This window comes from Pollicipes pollicipes, unplaced genomic scaffold (assembly GCF_011947565.3).
Source record: "Pollicipes pollicipes isolate AB1234 unplaced genomic scaffold, Ppol_2.1 Scaffold_3447;HRSCAF=4054_pilon_pilon_pilon, whole genome shotgun sequence".
Taxonomy (NCBI): Eukaryota; Metazoa; Arthropoda; class Thecostraca; order Pollicipedomorpha; family Pollicipedidae; genus Pollicipes; species Pollicipes pollicipes.
In genome coordinates this window covers 4,854,029-4,875,303 of record NW_023596297.1, presented here as the reverse complement: position 1 = coordinate 4,875,303, position 21,275 = coordinate 4,854,029, and the positions used below count along the sequence as shown (strand labels likewise).

Below are 21,275 nucleotides of genomic sequence, written 5' to 3'. Positions count from 1 at the left end.
ACGACTAGATCTTGGATTGCAGGACGTGATCAGTGGCGCGTATCAAGCGCGCTCGTTGTAGAAACAGGATCCAAGGAGTCAACAGGTGCCTTGGGCGGTTTTCAGCCTCATTGCGCGTCAGTTATGGATACCTAAGGTGACACGTTTTGCTTATTAGTGCGCCAGCTGGGTAAAGGTAGCCAAGGCGCATACCACTTTCCTGCATCACAGCCCACGGTGCCGGACTAGCTTTTTTCTTGGCGTTTTTCAACTCTGCATGCATAGACTCGGGAAAGGAATCATGACATGTAGATATGTTGGGGGAGGGGGGGGGGGGGGCATGCAGCGTATGCCTGACATCCCGCTATACGTCCTACAATGTATTGGGGCTTCAGATGAAAGCCCATTTTTCACTGACTGCGAACGTGTAAGGGAGTTAGTTTCACATTGATGCAGATTGACTTCCTGTCGAAGGTTGGCACGCACGCAGAGCCATGGATCATCGCCAGCCTTGATGTCTTCACACAGGAAGTTTAAATGCGCCGACATTTTAAACTGTTCCATACAGTCTCTTTCCCACCCAGCCACTCACCTTTCTCCACACTTGCTCCTTATTTCCTATCTCCCTCGTCTTTATCTTTATCTCTTATTTTTCTATTATTTATCTTTATCTCTACTATTCTCTCTGTCCGTCTTTCTTCCACAAGAACACACCGTCATCAGCCGTCTCGGGTGGATGGGACAGGGCCATATCTCGCGCAGCCAGGTGCTGCCGCGTCAAGAATTATGCCACCATCAAAGGCGCCAGCAGCCGTTCATCACCAGCCAAAGTGGGTGATGCGGATGTCCCACCTCCGAGCGGCCACCAAGCTGGCTGCAATAACATCTTGATGAATGTCACGCCTCCTTCGCACGGACTAAGCGACATCACTCGTCACCCTCACGAGCGTGGAAACGGAGGGGCGCTCTTGACGTGTCCGAGCTGGGGCCGCAGCGTCGGGCGTTTCTGCGCCTTGTGTGACTTGCTAACACGTAGCACGAATGGAGGTGCCCTCGCTGGGGACAAGCGAGAATGAGCGCTGAGCTTGCGTTAAGTGAGAGACAAGGTACGTCAATATCCACAGCTGTGATATGACCTCGCTGCCCCGAGGAGTCCATGCCATCACGCGCTTACACATACGTCCTCAATAAACCAATCTGGAGGCACCACAACCAGACTAATGAGCCCAATGGAGAGCAAAAAAGTATGAGTAATGCACGCGCTGCGCTGCACCTACACAAAATCGGCACGTGAGTGCTTTCATCGCGTCAGATCAGTTCGACGAGAATAGATCAAGGTGGTTTGCACGAAGATCCAGTTCCTCTGGGAGTGCCACGAGGTATCCGTTTGCAGGGTCCACACGTGGCAATTGCTCTACGGCCAACAGCGTCTCATCTGTGCCATCCTTCGCCGGTGACGACCCACTCCACGGCCCACAGCTGATTGGTTTCGGCTCCGACCAATTGTCCGACGTGTCGCTCTCAAAATACGAAAAGGGCCTTTGACCAGCCTTAACAGCACGCGCCGAATTGGACGTGCCCGGCAACCATGATGCAGAAAAATTGAAGAAGAGTTAGCTGTTCCAGTTGTCTGCTGCCCATGGCCCAGAGGTAAAAAGACGCAGTAGGTTGTTCTGTTGAGGACGATTCCAAAGCCACATAGGTGCATCGGTTCGTAAGGCACAATGTTAGTATGCGTCTGAGGGGTGCGAGTGCTGCTCGTCAGCTGTCATTCGTCAATGTACCTAAATGCAGATCAAATTATCACATCCTATCACCCGATATCTAAGTAAAATTTCATAATTGCCCATACGACAGATACTTCATCGACGAACAATGCAGCAGGTGACAATGATGCTTTACAACGATCGTGCTGTCTCATGACTTATGGTAAAGGCTACGGTATTTAGGAAAAGTAACGGGCGTGTTTCAGGTCTAATTCAGAACGGGGATGAATAAGACGTCACCCAGCTACAGGGTCGTGGTCGGGTTAATGTCACTTGAACAACATATCTGACCTATGGTATGTCATGTTGGTTCGAAGGGGTGAAAACCATTGTTTCATTGCCCCATCTGGCTGTATCAAAGCAGGGCAAACCACATCAAAGGGGAATACAGCATTGCGGTAAGTACAGAAAGCAGCGTTATCAATACCATTTGAAGCAGAAAGATATGAATCATTAAGGTTCAAATCGTGCGTACTTCAAAACACAAAATCCGGTCACAAAAGCCAGCGCTTGGTCTAGCCTGACCTTGAATTACCTAACCCTCAAATAGCAGCCACATCGATAGTAATGCACTTAAGAGTAATACAGTTAAAAATGCTTGCTAGAAAACTTGCGATGAATAAGCTTTAATTTTCACTCCTCAGCAAAATGTTGCCAACAAGACCTCGAGGAAGATGTAGTATTGCATGCACTGCTTAGGTTAGGAACTTCAAAATGTCTCAGTGCAGGCAAAAATTACGCAAGCTCATGAACCCAACACTTCGGCGCCGTGTTCAGAACCGTTAAGAAGTTATTTATGAAAAATGCCTGGGGCTTTGGGTTTCTGGGGCTTTCCCTAGTAGATTGATGGTCGAGGGTAGTGGCGCACGGGGTAACCAGGTTATTTTGTGCAATAGACGTCAAGGCGTGTTGGACAGACAGCCAAGCTTTGCATCGATTTCAAGGCGCGCGATCAACTTACGTCGGTAGCATAACAGCGTTGAGTCAGTTAATTCTGTTGTCTGCTTTCATTGCCAAGAAGGTGTTTCGACATTGCCAATTAGTCGTAGGCAGGCCCCACTTCTTTCGGCATTTGGTCGCAGAATTACGTCGGTGCAGTGCTTCCGCTTTCACACAAATTAGTGAAATATTAACTTTTGAGTGGCCACAACGAAACGTTGCATCGCTGGAACATTGGTCGGAGGGCGCAGCAGTTTGCACGTTTGATAGCTGCGGGCCCAGTGCTCACACCGTGCCCGACTGTCACGCTCGTTTGATAGCTGCGGGCCCAGTGCTCACACCGTGCCCGACTGTCACGCTCAGGTTACCGCCCGCATTGAGGCCAGCGAGTTTTACGATCGGTGCGCTTTCAAAGGTCAGGTAACAAGGGTCTGGCGCGTAATGCATGTCATGCTCAAAAGGTGCACAGGATTGTTAACAGTGCGAGGGCCATGTTCAGGTAAAGCTTTAAACAGCCATACTGATCCTATTGTACGCCCAGAATTCTGCTTGAACTCAACGCGCGAGCCAATTCGCCACCGTTGGTTATCAAAATCTACGGGGTTTTGGTGTAAAGGACTCAGAATATTAATCGCAAAACGGTTGTCTTATATTACGTCATTTGGTAGCCTCTGCTATTGGCAGACTCAAAAGAAGGAACATGGCTCAAATGCACCTTAACATAGCGAAGGTTAATCGGACCTGAACGACTAGCCACATTTAAAGAAAACATTTTTAAAAATCATTAACAGCATCGAAAAATGCACATAAGCGATTTTGTGCTCTTGGTTGAGGCGGAACATGTGTTTAGTGGAAAACTTCACGCATTGGCGTTACTTAAGGTAAACTGTACTGAGCTTAAGTGTTTGGAGGAATTAAATGCAGCTTTAAAAAAATCTGTAAGTCGATTAGACGCCTGCACAAAAATAGCAAGAATTCATTTGCGATCTCTCTCTCTCTCTCTCTTTCTTTTTTTCTATCTCTCTCTTCTCTCTCTCTCTATTCCTCTCTCTCTCTCTCTCTCTCTTTCGCTCTCTCCCCTCTGCAATGTTCGAAGAAATTCAATGCAAATATGCTTAATTCATATTATGACAGCCTTTAATGCGTTCGCCCGCTGCCTTTGAGAGAATGTGGATGGTGGTACGCAGTGCCGATGCCTAGCGAAAGGTGTGTACCAAGCAACAAACACTCTAAAAACGATAATAACGTGGCATAGATAACCACACTCCTGCTACGGACACGTGCGGAATTAAAAACGCAATTTCATTTGCTTTGGCGACCTCCTAAGAATCGTGATGTTGACAATTGCGATAGATTTGTCGGCACTTAGCGAACCGTCGAAGAAACAACAGTAAGGTACACACTTGTCGAAAGAAATGGTCCCCTGGCTGAAGGACTCTGACGGAACCAAAAGTGTCTGCGCGATATTCGCTGTTGCTCCCAGCGCGTGACAGCGCCAGCCGAGCTGCGGGTGGTGACTCTTGCTGGGACCGTTCTGTCCCGACCACGCTCGATTGCAGTCGGCTGGACCACTCCAGTCCGCGCCCTGACGGCGACAGCACACTGCCTGGCCGCGACAAATGCCCTCCACTCCATATTTGTATTCCGAGCAAATATGTGTAAAGGTCGTGTTTTAGCCCAGCCGCACCTCCGTGCGACCCGCCCAGAATAACACTCTTTGCAAGAAGCTGATGCTGAATACGAAAGAGACGTATTGACAGTTTGCTTTAAACACGAGTTTGCGAGCTGTCGCATTCTTTTGGAAATATTTTTGACGTGGGAACATTTGAGACTGAAAGGCAGTCGGCGACGGAGTAAATAATGCAATGCAGACGCCATGCGCAAAAAGGTTTCCAAGTGTCCGCCTGCCCACCTGCCTGTAAACCGATATTATGTGGTTGACAGCGGTGCTATACCAAGCCCAGCGACGCCTGCATCACGCGCGACAAGGCAGGCTAAACCACGACTAAACCTCGTCCATTCGATGTCACGAGTGCGCCGAACAGCGTTACGCGGGCAGTATGACTGATCCAAGCGCGCAAACCAGTTCACAAATGCTACCTCAGGGCATAGCCGCTGTGGTCATGGTTTATGTAAGCCACGATATTCACCCTAGATGCATGGCGCTTTCGCAGAAATCCAGTCCAAATTCGCTAGTGTTTGGAGAAAGTCTTGACATTCCCTCCCGTGAAGATAATTTTTCAACTGCCCGTGTCACCTGGGCTCCACTTTAAGTTGTTAAGACGCGAGTCGCCGTTACGCTGTTGGTTGACGGCGACGCGGACGTCACCAGCGTCGCTTATTCGCGCGGGGAGGCGAGCGGACGTCACCAGCGTCGCTTATTCGCGCGGGGAGGCGAGCGGACGTCACCAGCGTCGCTTATTCGCGCGGGAGGCGAGCGGACGTCACCAGCGTCGCTTATTCGCGCGGGGAGGCGAGCGGACGTCACCAGCGTCGCTTATTCGCGCGGGGAGGCGAGCGCAAACCTCGCGTCCTAACCACGGGAGCGAAGCGCGTGCAGAAATAACCTACACGCAGCTGGAAATCACGCTTCAGTTTATCTCCGGCTTGCAGTTAGCTTCATATGTTTGTTATCACATGGCAAGAGTTATCCATTTGCCGATATATCTCGACGGAACTGAGTCATTAGTAATGACCTTCCATACGGCACACATCCGAGCTAAACTTATATATTCGATGTCAATTATCAGTCCTAGTATGTCATCATTTAAAAGCCATCATTATCCTTACAGTTATCGCTATCAGCGCCATCTTCAGAAATCTCGTCCACTCTCCCTCCATCTGTACTTCTTCCAAGGCTACTTGTCGCAAAATGCTACACTTCAACAATGAAAAGAACAGGCCAGTACTGATCATATAAATTCAGATGCTTGCGGCGGCCGCAAGTATGCAAGTGTCTAACGCCCTCCCCCGCCTTTCCCTCCTGTGGACACATGAGGTCAACGCCGCTGTTACACACACCACACATGCACGCACATGGAGATGGACATGCCAGCGAACGCTAACAGTAGCGCAGATATTTCCTGCAGCTGGCCCTCTCGGCATGTGACGGACCACCAGGCACCAGTAAATACACTTTACTAGAGCTCTTGTTTTAATAAATCTAATGACGACATAATTTTGATATGATCTTAAACCGTGTCTCTTCGCATATTTGTGCTCATAATGACAACACCTATCGAAGCAAGTAGTACTTTTATAACAACAAATGTGGCAGCAAATAGTCCTGTTACACATGGCAACATCTGCTACCGTATATGAAAACACATGCAGTTGCAAATTCAGTGCTATGAAGCTCAGAGGACATTACTGCAAAGAGATCAGCACGAGGCGGCACTGCCGCACAGAACATTGCCAGAAATGGGCACCATATGCAGAGGCAATGCATACTGATCATGTAGTGTCCATGGTGGAACAGAGGCCAGCGCGGCGTGGCGTTGGGATCTCCAGAAATATGCAGCCGTGAAAGCATCATTTACGTCGGCAACAGCACACAGAGGAGACGTGCCACGCCAGCCGCTCTGCCCTGCAGCCGCCCGGCCGTACAGCTACTGATGGAGATGCCCGGCCGGAGGCGCGGCAAGGCCTCGGCGGCTGGCGCCGGTGTTTGTCCCTTTGACTGATGACAGGCACCGGTGGCAATTCTCAACACGTCATCGCCAGCGTCACGCGTCATTTCTTAGCTCGCAAGGAATCCGCCTCTCAGCATTACGGTGGGTGATACCTTAAGATCCACCGTCTCAAGAATCTGAATACGAATTCCGTGGGGACGTGGCCACAAAGCCACGAATTTAAGCCAGGCCCGGCTGCGGTCAGACAGCCTGCCTCGCCGTGGAATGGTTGACAGCGGACGGCGTCTGGTTTCCGGTGTCCTTGACAGTGTCCCACGACACAAACACCTGAACTTTGCACCCACGCTGAGCTGTTGGGCACACACGACACGTAAAACAGGCAAAGCCATCTGACTCACCAGTTGAACACTGGTACATGGTATTTGCCATCGGTACTTTACCGGTATATAATGGTCTAAGGCTTTGACATAAATAAACTTGTCACTGACGTAGACTCAACTTAGGCGGACAATTTATTGCCCAAGGCTTCTCTGCATCAGAACTGTCGATACAAGTGAACATTTCGGCACATCCTCACTCAAAGATCCGATGCAGAGAAGACGGAGCCATCGCCCCTCCAGCGGCGCGAACGATCAGCTTTATCAAAGGATCAGTCTTGAAATACATGAATGGGATGCGAATTTACAGATCGCGACCGTCACGGAGTAAACTGCCAGGATGTCCAATCCAATCCATTAGTCCTAAAGCCGAATGCGCGTTAACAGAAGTTCCAAAGCCTGCTCCATCTAATATGCTAACCAAATTTGTTCCCAGAGTGGTGCATAGAAATCTGTCACATTTCAATCCTATCAAAAGTAAAATGTCAGCGTAACATGTGTGAACACATGTATTTTTTAGTGTCCTGATATGATTTCTTATTCATTTCCATCTGTTATGCCTTGTCAATTCCAAAACTCAACTCTATCCATATTTAGGCGTTTTCAGCCCAGTCCAATCTATAGATGTGTGGATGGCACGCTGGTCACTTACACACACGCACACACACGTACATTTAATCCATGGATTTATCACAATTGGTAAGAGTTCTACAGCACGTCTCAGCGAGCACAGAACGCCACAGCTGATTTCCATTTGTAGAAAAATTAATGCATGTCAGTTTCCTGTGTTGTCATTGAGTGAGGCACTTTGAAAATACCTTTCTGAAATACTTCAGAATTCACAGTCCTACCGAGCCCATTGTCCTCATACTCATACCCACCCATACCTCATACTCACACTCATACTCATACCTCATACGCTGGGTGGAGGTGAGACGTGCCATTGCATTGTGTACATGAGCCCGGTTCCCATTGCGGCCGTGCGTTTCCGTCCATGACGTGCAGCTGATCAATCAGCTAGGGCGGCGAGTGCGAAATCGCACCGTTTCCACGTCGACGAATCAGTATCGTCGACGCCGTCGATGGCCCTCTATGAACGCCATGGCAGGTATGTACGGTGAGGTGGGGATCACGCTACGCTGTCGTCAAGGACAAAATGAGTCTCTAGCTACGCTGCACCAATTATTTCCTCCGAACTTAAGACAGAACGCAATATGTCGAGTACATAATTTATCTGGAGCATATTTCTCCGATAAACTTCTTGGAAACAATCACCCTTAGTTGTCATCATCACGAGATTTTGCAATGCGTCTCACTTCCCTTTAGCGATAAGGAAATAGTCTCCGGAGGGAGGACATTCCCCGTCCATAGCAACACAGAGAGCCGCTTGTACAGGGTCGCACAGCGGCACTTGCTCAGAGCCGCGCACCACGCATCCCATCGAGCCACCACACATCCCACCGAGCCACCACGCATCCAATCGAGCCACCACGCATCCCACCGAGCCACCACACATCCCACTGAGCCACCACGCATCCCCCGAGCCACCACGCATCCCACCGAGCCACCACACATCCCACCAAGCCACCACGCATCCAATCGAGCCACCACGCATCCCACCGAGCCACCACGCATCCTACCGAGCCATCACGCATCCAATCGAGCCACTACGCATTCCACCGAGCCACCACACCTCCCACCGAGCCACCACGCATCCAATCGAGCCACCACGCATCTCACCGAGCCACCACGCATCCCCCGAGCCACCACGCATACCACCCAGTCACCACGCATCCATCAAGCACCACGCATCCCACAGCCACCACGCAGCCCACCGAGCCACCACGCATCCCCACCAGCCACCACGCATCTCGCCGAGCCACCACGCATCCCACCGAGCCACCACGCACACCACCCAGCCACCACGCATCCCATCCAGCCACCACGCATCCCACCCAGCCACCACGCATCTCACCCAGCCACCACGCATCCCACCCGGCAACCACGCAGCCCACCGAGCCACCACGCTCTCCATTGAGCCTCCACACATCCCACCGAAAAATGTAGTTGTAGGTAGGTCATCTCTATAATGCATCGATTTCCTTTTCATACGTTGATTCGTATGGATTGTATGTTGAGCGGCCGTCGGATGAGCGTAACGCTAACCGGAGCCTTCCACGTAGACACTGGTTCCGACACCAAAATGGTCTCAAAGATGAGATAACATTTGGCCCAGCCTGGCAACCAAATGGTATTCGAGATTCATAACGTATCACGCAAATTAATTACATGACCGTCCGTATTATAGTTTCCTCTAAAACTCGCGTGGTAGTGTCCCTGCACTGGCCGTTAACACAGCTAAACAGACGGTACTGCTAACATTCCTGCGACAGCTGGAGCACAACCTGCGCAACCAGACACGAGCTATCCAAATTGTGCAGATTGATAGCTGTGCTCGTCAGGCAACATGTTTCTCTGTCACGTGGATAGACTTGCGAACGGCACAAATCGATTTGTATGTTTTGTGAGCATAGTCTGTGAAATTCAGTGCTTGCGATTGCACAACATGCTCGCTTGAACGATTAAACCTGATGCAATTTCGCTGATGCGCAGTGAACAGTAATTGAAAGTGCGTAGCAAAACATCAGCTTATTTGGGTTTCCTCCATCATCATCGCTTACTGTCTTGCTTCGTAATGAACGTCAAATGAAATGATGGAATACGAAATATACCATACCAAAATGCGGTCTAGGAGGTAATCATCAAATCCCGCCCTTTGGGTGTTGGTACTACACGGTGCCCCCTTTAGTAAGTCTATGGGACGCTAGCGTGTCATGTTCGGTGCAGCTTTTTGGACGACATTCCCGACTTGTCCCGGTGATTCGCGGCGCAACCGCGCATCGCATCAGAGCCTATGTTAAGCGTACGAATTGCAGACGATGCATCAAGCGCTGCAAAAATACAGCTGAAAATTTGTTCCCCTACCTGCAACTGGGTTTCCGAAATCTAGACACAACACGTGAAAAACAACTGAGACAGACACCAAAATCCACTTCCCAGCTATTGTGAGCGCACGACAAGTGAGTGTGGTCCACCGCATGCTTGCGTCACCACAAGCAGTTGCTTGCATCGATTTTCCAAACGGCGTGTGATACTGCCGAGTCCTCGCTCCGACCCGTCGCTATCGAGATATCGCTCCGCGGATCTCGAGCAAATGCATTTCATCACTCGGACCCGTCGGCTTGCGAGATATCGCTCCGCGCATCTCGAGCAAATGACATTTCATCACTCGGACCCGTCGCGGTCGAGATATCGCTCCGGGATCGCTGAGCGGAATGTCCGTTCGTCGACTCGGACCCGTCGCTGTCGAGATTTCGCTCCGGGATCGCGAGCGAATGCCGTTCATTCGCTCGGACCCGTCGCTGTCGAGATATCGCTCCGGGATCGCGAGCGAATGCCGTTCGTCGCTCGGACCCGTCGCTGTCGAGATTTCGCTCCGGGATCGCGAGCGAATGCCGTTCATCGCTCGGACCCGTCGCTGTCGAGATATCGCTCCGGGATCGCGAGCGAATGCCGTTCATCGCTCGGACCCGTCGCTGTCGAGATATCGCTCCGGGATCACGAGCGAATGCCGTTCATCGCTCGGACCCGTCGCTGTCGAGATATCGCTCCGGGATCACGAGCGAATGCCGTTCATCGGTCTGATCGAACCGTTCTGGATACCTTGTAGCAAAATGGTAATGGATTTGACCAAAAAAGTTACATGCGTTATAGGATCACCAAGTTAGTTAGATCACGGTTAGACTCGAGAAAAAAGGGAATAGAACGATCATTTGTGCTATGCATGTCAACAACTTATAGAAGCCTGATATCCAAGAAAAAGGAAAGAACAAAACGAACACATTCACGCCGAATCCATGACACCAACAAACGCTACACCGGCTGCGATATCCTGACCGAGACACATCAAGAGACCCTGTAAACAGGCAATTCCCCGGGATTGTGTGCTATAAAATGTGGAGCGGATTCACAACCGTCTCAAGACACGCTCTCTGCATGCCGCTGTGCCTCAGGTGAGCTCCAGAAATATTGCGGCTAGCGGCATGGTACACACTTGCAATCAGATTGAAAATATAGGGCCTGCACAGTGTTTTCAACTTATATAAAATGTATTCAAATACACGGAAAGCAGCGGGATACTGCCGGCTTAAATTGGGCAAGAGCAATCACTGGTGATGCTTTCAACGTGACGGCGGTTTAGCTCTACGTAACTGCGTAAAGCGCAGAAACAGCTACATTTCAGGTCCCGGATTTACCAGGACTGACAACTGCCTGTTATCCTCACAATCGTAATTGCTCCGGTACAGACATTTTTGGCAAGCCTGACCCATATAACAAATCACGTCTCTGCTCGCGGAAATTGCTCGCAGGAGAACGCTCTTCAAATCAGTCTCAAATGCACCAAACACGGCTCAGTTTCGGCTCACATCGAGGAAGGGGCGGAGAGGGATGTTCCCTAGCCCTCATATTGTTGCAACATCTCCCCCCCCCCCACCAGCCCTAACTACTTACAGCCTGTCGCTGCGATGTTGCTGACGCATGTGCTTAACAACCGTGCCTTCCCAGTATGGCGACGCATCTCTTGCAGTCGGTCATCGCTATGATTGTGTGGAACGCATGTCTACTATTTTTCCGAAAGGCCAGACGGATTTAAAGCCCTTGTGGAATACCTAGAATTACAGGGGTGGGAACGCCATCGCGACTGTGGGAGTAGCGGAGCAAGAGGAGGAACAGGAACAAACGTTATCTTCTAATCAGCAAAAATCTGTTGACAATTCAATACACCAGCGCTCATTAATCAATATGCATCATGGACAAGGACATGCAATTCAGATGTGTTGGGTATGACCAGTGACCACCCTCCGCTGTCGCGACTGATTTTGTGCTGTCATGCACAATGCATGCCCAGCCTGTCATACGTAGGAAGGGCACCACGCAGTGCGGCACGCCCATTGCTCGGCCCCGAGGTGCGTCCGAGTCTCGCTGGAGCTAGCTGCGTGTACAGAGCCAGCCCCTCTCCTACCCAAAACCGAACGTCACATAACCGCTCTGGGCGAGCCTGCCGCCGCCCGCGGCGCGGACTGAGCCGGCCATTGGCTGGGCACACAGAGCCGGCACGCCATGTGAGGATTATCACGCCAGCAGGCGATACGGGTCGCCGGAGCGGGGGTCGGGGCAGGGCCAGCACCACCCAGCTGATACCATTGCCATACTTGTATCGCAGTTTGCTCTAGGATGGAAGGTTGACCTCGGTGGGGTATGGAATTGCTAACAGACACGGACGTGTCATCAACGTCCACCAACGGCTATGTTGTGAAGTTGTGGAAGACCGGTTGAAGTTCCTACCAAATTACAACGCACCAGTATTCTGTTTTTCGCTTCCCCGTGCACGCACCCGAGTAAAACTTCGCGCACGTGTACGAGCTTAACATTAGAAAGCACTCCAAAACTTGAGCAAGGCGCGTTTGTGCAACCCTACCCTTAAGGCTAAAACGTGGTGTCCAGAGGCTTCGAAATAATTGGGCAGAGTTTTCAGTTCCGCTTGTGATTATTTTTCCACTAGCCCAAGCTGCTCGAAGTCGGGCCTTGAGGATAGCTAGATGCGGCAGGAAAAACATACCGACATGATACTAACTTGGCCCACGATAAGTTGGCATCAACAGCGATGATGAAATGTCCGGTCTGATGGCTTCACGGAGCGTTAGATTTCTCGGGCTGATTCGGATTTGTCCAAGACGTCAGAACATCCACTACAGGAAACAAGAGACACGTCTTCGTAATTTGAAGAATCAGCGTACACGCACTGATGCTGGGCTGCAAGCCAGTCGTATTAGGTACGGAGGAGGCGTAGCCGGGCCAGTCAATCTATAGTAACCCAGGATCCTAACATATGTCCCCGAATTTAGGGCACTGTTTTGATCGCATTCACTTAACTGTATTTTTTTCAGTTCGACGAAGACAAAACATTTGGCTAATCTGTCCTTTTCCCCATAAGTGCACGTAAGGACTGAGTGAGGATGGGCAGAGCCACAGGAATACGTGGATCGACGAGCCGCTTGGAATATACAGCAATCCAATGTTACGTAAACGGGTAACGACAGGAGCGTAGTGTCTTGGTATATACAGCAATCCAATGTTATGTAAACGGGCAACGACAGGAGCGTAGTCTCTTGGTATATACAGCAATCCAATGTTACGTAAACGGGCAACGACAGGAGCGTAGTGTCTTGGAATATACAGCAATCCAATGTTACGTAAACGGGTAACGACAGGAGCGTAGTGTCTTGGTATATACAGCAATCCAATGTTATGTAAACGGGCAACGACAGGAGCGTAGTGTCTTGGTACATACAGCAATCCAATGTTACGTAAACGGGTAACGACAGGAGCGTAGTGTCTTGGAAATAATTGTCGTTGCACAAAATGTGTGTGGTGTTGATCTGAGTGTTAGTCTGTAATATTGATTTACGTTCCAGCAGCAAAGAAACATCGTCGTTTTCAGTAATTCCGAAAAAGAAAGCTTTTTTGAATTATGTTATTGGTTATCACTGACACTGATGAATGGTATTCCCCTTCTTCCATCCTCAGACCATACAAGCTTTTAAAGTGCGGTCAAAATCACTAGAAATCAGCTTTAGCCGATGGAACATGATTCAAAGTTTCAACTTCAAAAGATTATTGTCAGCGCATCCGGCTAATTTTGGCAAAAATGTCTATAACCCTTGGCTTGTACTGCTTTGTCAAGTACGCTTCCAGCTGTGACTTCGTTTTCACGGGTATCAGGCATACACTACAACTAGGAGCGGATCAAGTTCATCCCCTTGATGTAATCTTTTCCTTAATATCAGATGTGCTAGGGATGCCTTACCAAGGTTATCTTGCCCTGCAAGCTCATGACAGAGTACTGGATTAGGGGTGCTTGTATGAGTGATTCCTGTGTTCGCTTCGTCATTGTACTTCATTACCTGCATTTACACATACATTTGCGAATTCAAAGTCCACTTGATATTTGAAGCCTTTTGCGAAGGGAATAAATGGGATGGACGAGGTTTTGATCAGTGACGTTAAAGGCTAGGTCAAATCACATATTAGTTAGTTTGATTGTTACCGCTGATCCTGTGCCGTAAATGAAAGAAAGTAGAACTTCACGATCTGACCATTGTGCGAGCAACGTACACGCACTTAATTTGATGATTTACCTGAATATTCCAACTCTTCTTGGCTTTATGTCAGGAAGAAAAGGCAAACCACGAGGCCAAAACAATCATTTGATATTCTACCTGATGTGGTGTCGTTGATGCTTATATGACTATGAATGTCTATGCGCGCCTCGCGGTACGATTCATCTAAAAACATGGCACAGCCTGTCTTAGCTGCTCATTTGCGAGTACTGAGAACTTCCAGCCGCTGTCTCTCGATCCGGCTTCTACGCAGCTAACTAGAATGGGGCAGAGGCAAACTAGTGGCTTACGGTTGAAGTGGTATCTTGCGCATGCTCTCAACAATGCTTCACTAAGTGCTTCAATAGCTGATGAAAACCCGGGCACGCCATCCCATTGAAAGACGGACAACTTCTCTGTAAACTTCATACCGCGCTGACAGTCCCTGGTTGTCTCACGTCGCTGACATTCGCCAGACATGTGAAGTCCTTTGACCGGCAGATAAATCTTTACCACCTCGGAAGTGCCGGACCGTTTCAGTCAGTGTTAGGAATGTCGGTTCTGGCGCTGCTTACCATCCAAGGACCCCTGGGTTATCAAACTTGCACTTCCGAGAAGCCGTGATCAAATGGAATTATGTATGCGATGCATGTTGCCTAATTAATGCTCGTACCAAAACCATACTAGTGGTTAATAAGATAAGGCAAACTCTTAGTTCTTAAATAGATGTGAATGCATTTGTGCGTACGACATTACGCCATCGGAAACAGAAAACGATTCCAGTAATCATCAAGCCAATATTTTCAACAGCCATGTTAAGTGCACAATGCACGATCCAGTCCCGAGTGAACTGTGCATGAATGTGTTTCGGTACCTTTTATTGCAACGCAACTACAATTACCGTGGTCCAAGGGGAGATTGCAGTGCACGAAGACCAAGGCCGCCAGCAACAGATCGTCAGCAGACGTCGGCCGGTTTACCAGACTACGCTCAAGTCACGTGTCCTTACTTCCCTCCTTTTTATACCCGGAAACGCCTATGATTTATTCCCACAGACGCCGTTTAATCGCGATAATTTATGACGGCGAACATAAGCTCTGTAGCAAGCAATTAATGATCAGCTTCTCCTTTAGCCTCTCTTCTCCTGGTAAGACCTATCATACAGTATTTTGGGCTTATGACTACCCTGCCGCCGTAGCAACGCACCATACCATTGACCCCACCGAACTTAATAAAAACCCGTCTTGAGGATCGTCCATCTTCCCTGTTTCTGTCTTCTGTGTGGTTCTATTAATATATGACTGCAAAGGGTCGCCTTGACATGCCAGTCTGTGCCACATTAGCTATTGATGTGTCGTTAATTGCGTCGAAAATCAGTTGGTCGTGTCAGCTGTCGTCTGGCCTCCAATAACTCGAGAACCGTAGATGGCAGACATCCAAAACCTCGCATGCATTGAGTCAGCGTGAAGAGAATATGGTTTATGTCACACTTCCGTCTACATGGGACGTGGTGCGTCTGGAACAAGCCTGTCTTATAGGACTGACGTTGGCGTTGGTCGTCTCCGCGTCATTCGAAACTTGTAAGGGGAGCGAAGAATACCGGTTTCCGCGTGCTGATCGACACCATCTAGCATCGGTTTACGTTTGATATGATGTTCACACCTGATCCGATGTCAATGAAACTAATCCTGATCCTAAATTCAATTGTTTCGTTGTCGCAGGTACAATCTCAAACCGATATGAATTCGCGTGGCACTCCTTTGTCGCATCAGATTAAACGAATCTCCATTCAATGGTCTATTACTATGCAAGGTTTGGCGCTGCTGCACTGTACCGTTCAAAAGTTGTTTCAGAAAACTTTCGAGGAGGTGAAACTGATACCCCACCTGAACGCGTGTGAACGACGGTTTGGCGGTAAAAAAACTGACAAGAGCTGCCTCAAAATATGATGTTTCTTGGATCGTGTTGGCACCTTGCGGAGGGTCTAGCACTTTAAAAAGGCCCTAGGGAGTATTTTACTTTGTACAAGTCAAGCTCATCTGTACGCTGAACGGTAGGGTGTGTCATCCGACACATTTGTTTTAAGATAACTTCATCACGGCACCACGGCCATCCTCCGGGAGATTGAAGTACTGCAAGTGAGTGCTAGGGTGGTAATTTCGCACGACGTTTTTGGCAGAATTTAAATGTCATACAAATGTTCCATGACGCAGACAATGACGTACTGAGCAGCATGTTTCCTTAAAAAGTCGTCTAGAGCAGTCTTTCCCACTTAAAAATATGTAAAAAATTGTAAGTGAGATTTTTTCGCGGTATCTGGTGTTTGCCTCAATATGTTCAAATGTGGAACATTTCCTTCAACAAAGCGATGACGCTGTCATCTAGCGGCAAAACCAAAATTCGGCTTGAAGCTGAAATAGAGGTAGTTTTTAAACTTCTAATAACCTAAAAATTGTCCCAAATGTCCTGGATTTGTTAAGATTGACATCAGGACGCCTTTACTCTTAAGACCACGTTCCAAGACTGGGCGAGGATCGCGCAGCACCATTTGCGCGCTGTGTGAGCAAATGGCAGGACAGCAAATAGCGAAAGGGTGAATGTTTGGCGCCACCGGGCACTGTCGCGCCCGGCGGTGCCAAACTAGGCAGCTCGTTATGTCACGGGAAAGAAAAAGACCATGGTCAGTTACGTGGTAATCGATAGCAGAGTCAGTTGTTAGCAGCCAGTTCATCATGTATAGCCGTTCCATTTTTATGCCCGCAGGCGATACGAGTAGAAGATGCCGACAAATGCGGCGAACCCGACGCCAAGTTCGGCCGCACTGTAATTTTAAGCTGATACAGAGGGGAAGGTGAATAATTTTTGGATTCTGATGATTAATATTTGAATAGTGTTTATTCAAGTTGTTCTACCTCATTTTAATTTTTCCTCAGTGAGCAATAGTCGTGACTGAAAATTCGGCAAAATACAGCTTAACGAATATCACATATACAGTTATTGTAAGGTCATCTTAATTTTCTCTTTATATTATACTGTACTTTGGCGGTTGGAAGGATCTCACTTCTGTCAGCGCAAGGAATGTGTGCCAAGAAAAGCACATATTTATGGCATCCGAGCACGGTGGGGAATACATCTCACACTCCTGCCACAGTCTAATAAAGGCTATCACCCAGCTCAGTGAACTGCAGACGATATCCTGCGAGTATGGCGGAGACGTGACACTATGACGCCATCTGCCGGCTGCTTGAACTGATCAACAATAGACCTGCACATTGGTCCATCTGACAGCAGCATGCCAACGAGCTTATAGTTAATAGCTGTTCAAGGAACATGATTTGACAACTGCACTGGAGTCGTTGGCGGGATCGCTCGGCAAAGCGGCTGCAGGAGCAGTGCGTAAGCTGCCTGTCGTCCAGAACAGCCTTATCAGTGGCAGAAGACATAAATGACATCTGATGACCCATCCCTCGCTGTGCCATAGCCTTCGCCGATGCACACATTTCTGAATTCGTCTGAACACATATGGCAGCATGTTAGGTGCAGTGCAGGTGGCCAACGAATGGCGCATGTGTGCTGCTGGGATTTATGTTGATGGTAAATCCGAACACCCAGCTTCAGGAATGTGCTAAGTACCAGGTGCACCACTGGTACTCACATGGTTCCACAGAAAATGACACATGTTTCGGGGTGCCAATGAACGTCCTGTGTTCTCTGAAACTCCCGATGGCTCCACCGCGCTAAATGCAGGAGGTAATGCAGCCCGTCATGGAGAAGAATGCGTACTGGCTTCATCCAGAGGATGTACTTTTGATGATAAAGAGTAACAAGGATGCAGGAATCAGAACGGAAGTCGTAAAGTGTGTCGAGAAATACCGCCCTGAGTCGCAGGATGATGTCGGCCCGTTCGCTCTGCCAGCTGTGAGACTCGCTGTCAATCATTCTGAGCTGTTATTCGACAGGGACGCAGAGCTGGCGACAGAATGGCCACTGATAACATATCTGAGTGCACAAGAACCCAGAAACACCGAAGAACATCGCTTATAAGTAATGATTCCCGGTCCTCACTCAGGCCGTAGGAAGGGCGGTCCGAGTGGTGACCGAAGCGTGACATCCCGCGATAAGCGTAGGGGGCCACATGGGTCTACATGCGCACGCCTGAAGCACATAAGTCTCACGCCAACGCCTTTAAGAAAGCGGGTTTTGCTTTGTTGCCTGATCAACAGCGCGGATGAAAACGGGTGTTTACAGGAAAGACGACCGCGTACAACAATGAGTCCCTTCTTTTCCAAACTTAACGTTTCAGTTGCACCGATTTTGACACACCGGCCTTATCCTTCCGGCATGGGAGTGGGTCACTCCACAGCTTTATGAAGCTTGCGATGGCCCGTGATGCGTGGGACTATACTTGTGCAGAAATAGGAGCTGTAGGATAGCGAAATGTGCACATCAGACTCGACACCCGAAGCTGTTTGGTATGGTTATATGCTATGTTTCGTGGTCGCTGAAATGCTGCGCTTGTTGGACTATGTTTTCAATAGCTGTCCGTTACAAAATAAGTTGTTCACCCATTTGTCTGTTTCACCGAGTTTATCAGAAAACATACACTGCATGTCTCATTTCAATATTTATATTATTATTTCATTTCAATTCACATAATTTTATATCAATATCTTTATCTCACCGAGTTTATCACAAAACATACACTGCATGTCTCATGCCAATATTCATATTATCATTTCAATTCAATTCATATCATGTGATATCAAGATCATCATCTCAGCTGTAGTTTGTACCACCAGATGTCAGCTCTGAGAGGAACATGAAAAAGTATATCGCCTGGCCCAGGTTGGGCTCGTAATCTTTCGAAGAAATATTTGGTGATGTTTAGTACATGTCATTCCGCACCAAATTATCGCCGGTTGACCATGTTCTGCGCGGCGCCCCCAACTGGGTGGTTGCATCAAAAGAAACGCTGCCAGTGATCGTGGATGATGAGCAGTAGTAATACATGTTTAATCACAGCCTTTTGACACTGAATCCCGAATAATTTATCACTAGGGCTTATGTAGCATCTACGTGCCATGAAAATAAGTGATTTTCATTGCCAGTTATAAATAGGCCTGCACACTGGCACACACTTAATTCACAGCCAGTTGCTCGTTTGGCCTTTTTGCAACGGAGTCAAGCAGCGAGATTTTGACAGGTATCCCCCATTCTAATTAACGATATATTTTACAACACCGTTCTTTAAGGTGATGCGTTATATTCTACAGAACCTTTTCTAGGGTGATATGCTTTACTTTACATATGACCTATGCCTATATGACCTATTTATTTATTACAATGACCTCACTATCTGAGGTGACTCCCTGCGATATATCCGTTGATAACCCTTCTGATCACTCCTACAGTTGTCCCAACGTTTGAGTATAAATGTGTATATACCGTCCAAACGCCCACTCATTTCAGTTCCATCACATCTTCATGACATGAACGATTTTTCTACAGGAATATATTCAAACTCAAATTCGTATCCAAATTCAGGTACACTCTGATATAATTGCGAATCACATCATCAATGTACATTGTATCAAGAATTGCATACATGGAGACCACTCATGGAGCAAACAGCATTCATAAGCTATGGATCAGGAAATGGATGGATGGATGGATGGATCAGGAAAGAATGGATCAAAATCCATCAAAAAAAAAATAGGTCGTCACAAAAAGGTCAAGCAGCCCTCATTCCACAACGTTCTTGACTATATGTCGTGCCGGGATGGGACACTGGATGTATGGGGTCGGATTCCCAGCGGTGCCTGCCGTTCCTGTCAGGGTGACCGGCAGGCGACGCTAGCCAGCCTCAGCAGCTCAGTGCGCTGTAAAGCCCCAATGACGAAGATGACAGTTTGAGCAACATGTCTGGGTGAGCTGAAAATGGCATGCTCGAAAGCTGAAACAAAAACCTGCTGAGATACCCAAGGACCAGTCAGAAGCTTACTGTTGCTTATTAGCTCAAAAAGTAAGAAGCATGACATTTCGCGCAAGATCAGCAGTGCGGAGGAGGGCGGCTTGCATGTGCGTAGAAGAGCAGTTACACAGGGGGCGAGGGCACGCAGGAATGATGTGAGTGCTTAGTATGGTCCTGGTGTAGAAGAGAATGGATCCTGCAGTACTTCTGATCACCTCTTCACGGACGGCGATTTGGTAGACATAAGTGGCGGGCTACCCAAGACAGTGCCCACCAGTGGCGGTACCTGTATTATTGACACGATCGATGGCCACACGGCTCCATTACCTTCCCACGCTCATGGTGTTCATCGGCAGGGGATTGGTGTGGCGGGTACCATGTCCCGGGATCTTGCACTTCACCGCCGGCCGATTATCAGTGCCGTGGGACTTAAAACCCGGCTGCGTGATCCGCACCACGAGCAACTGGCCGGTACCATCACAATGTTTCAGAAGGAGTGATACAACGCGGTGTTTGGTACAGATGTCATACCTCGAGCACAGATGGAGTCCAAGCGTGTGTGCGTTGTGCGATTGAACTACGCGTCCACGACTCCGCCAACTGAATTCCTCGCCGGACCATATGGCCCGTGACGTCACAGACGGCGCCGCCGATGTGACGCGCTCCGTTTCCGTCGGGCGCTGACTCCGCCGCGGACGGCTCGCTCACCTGGGCTCCCATGTCGACGGTGCGCTGCGCGGGGTCGGCGTCGCCGCTGGCCGCCGTCCGCCGCCCGCCGCCGTTAAATACCGGCCGCGTCGGCGGCGGCGCGTCGCCCACGACGTTCCGTGACGCCGCGCCGTCCGGCAGCCGTCGCGCCCGCCCGACCCAGTGACGTGCCGGGTCGGAATGGCTGGTGGCGCGTCCGGTTGCACGGCACTGCGGGCCGCCGGTGGGGCTGGTGCCACCGCGAGCGCCTGGTGGTCCGACTCCGGACGTCCCCGCTGGGAGCTGGGGGTCCCTCGACAGACAGGCTGCTGGTGTGGAGCGATAGGTGCTGTGAGTTATGATGTTAGGCGGTTATTTTATCGGAGCGCGTTGTTTTCTCACGCAAGGGAACGATGATCATGTGCAAAACACCGTAAGTACAGGATCATATGAGAGTAAATAATAGTAACTTGGCCAAAATGATATCACCCTATTTTGGATGACAATCCTTCGTCGGACGACGAGCAACAAGTAATTCGATTCATCAAACACACAATAATTATGGTCATTTTGAGCGAAAAATCACAGAAATCATGTATGTCCGGGATATGAAACCTACCATAAATTTAAGGTAGCCTGCTGGTCCCATATGAGCCAAACAAAAACGATCGAGCATAGAAAATGCAAGTGGGATAATCCTAGAT

General features: G+C 49.1%; 1 protein-coding gene across 1 annotated transcript in view; it reads right to left on the bottom strand.

Moving 5' to 3' along the window:
• Positions 1-20,652, bottom strand: part of LOC119092035 (uncharacterized) — a 39,967-nt gene extending 19,315 nt beyond the window's left edge. Inside the window, exon 1 of the mRNA XM_037214992.1 lies at positions 20,593-20,652. Within this exon, the coding sequence (XP_037070887.1) occupies positions 20,593-20,604 (12 nt within the window). The 5' untranslated portion in view covers positions 20,605-20,652. The remainder of the gene's footprint in view (positions 1-20,592) is intronic.
• Between the last annotated feature and the right edge of the window lie 623 nt (positions 20,653-21,275).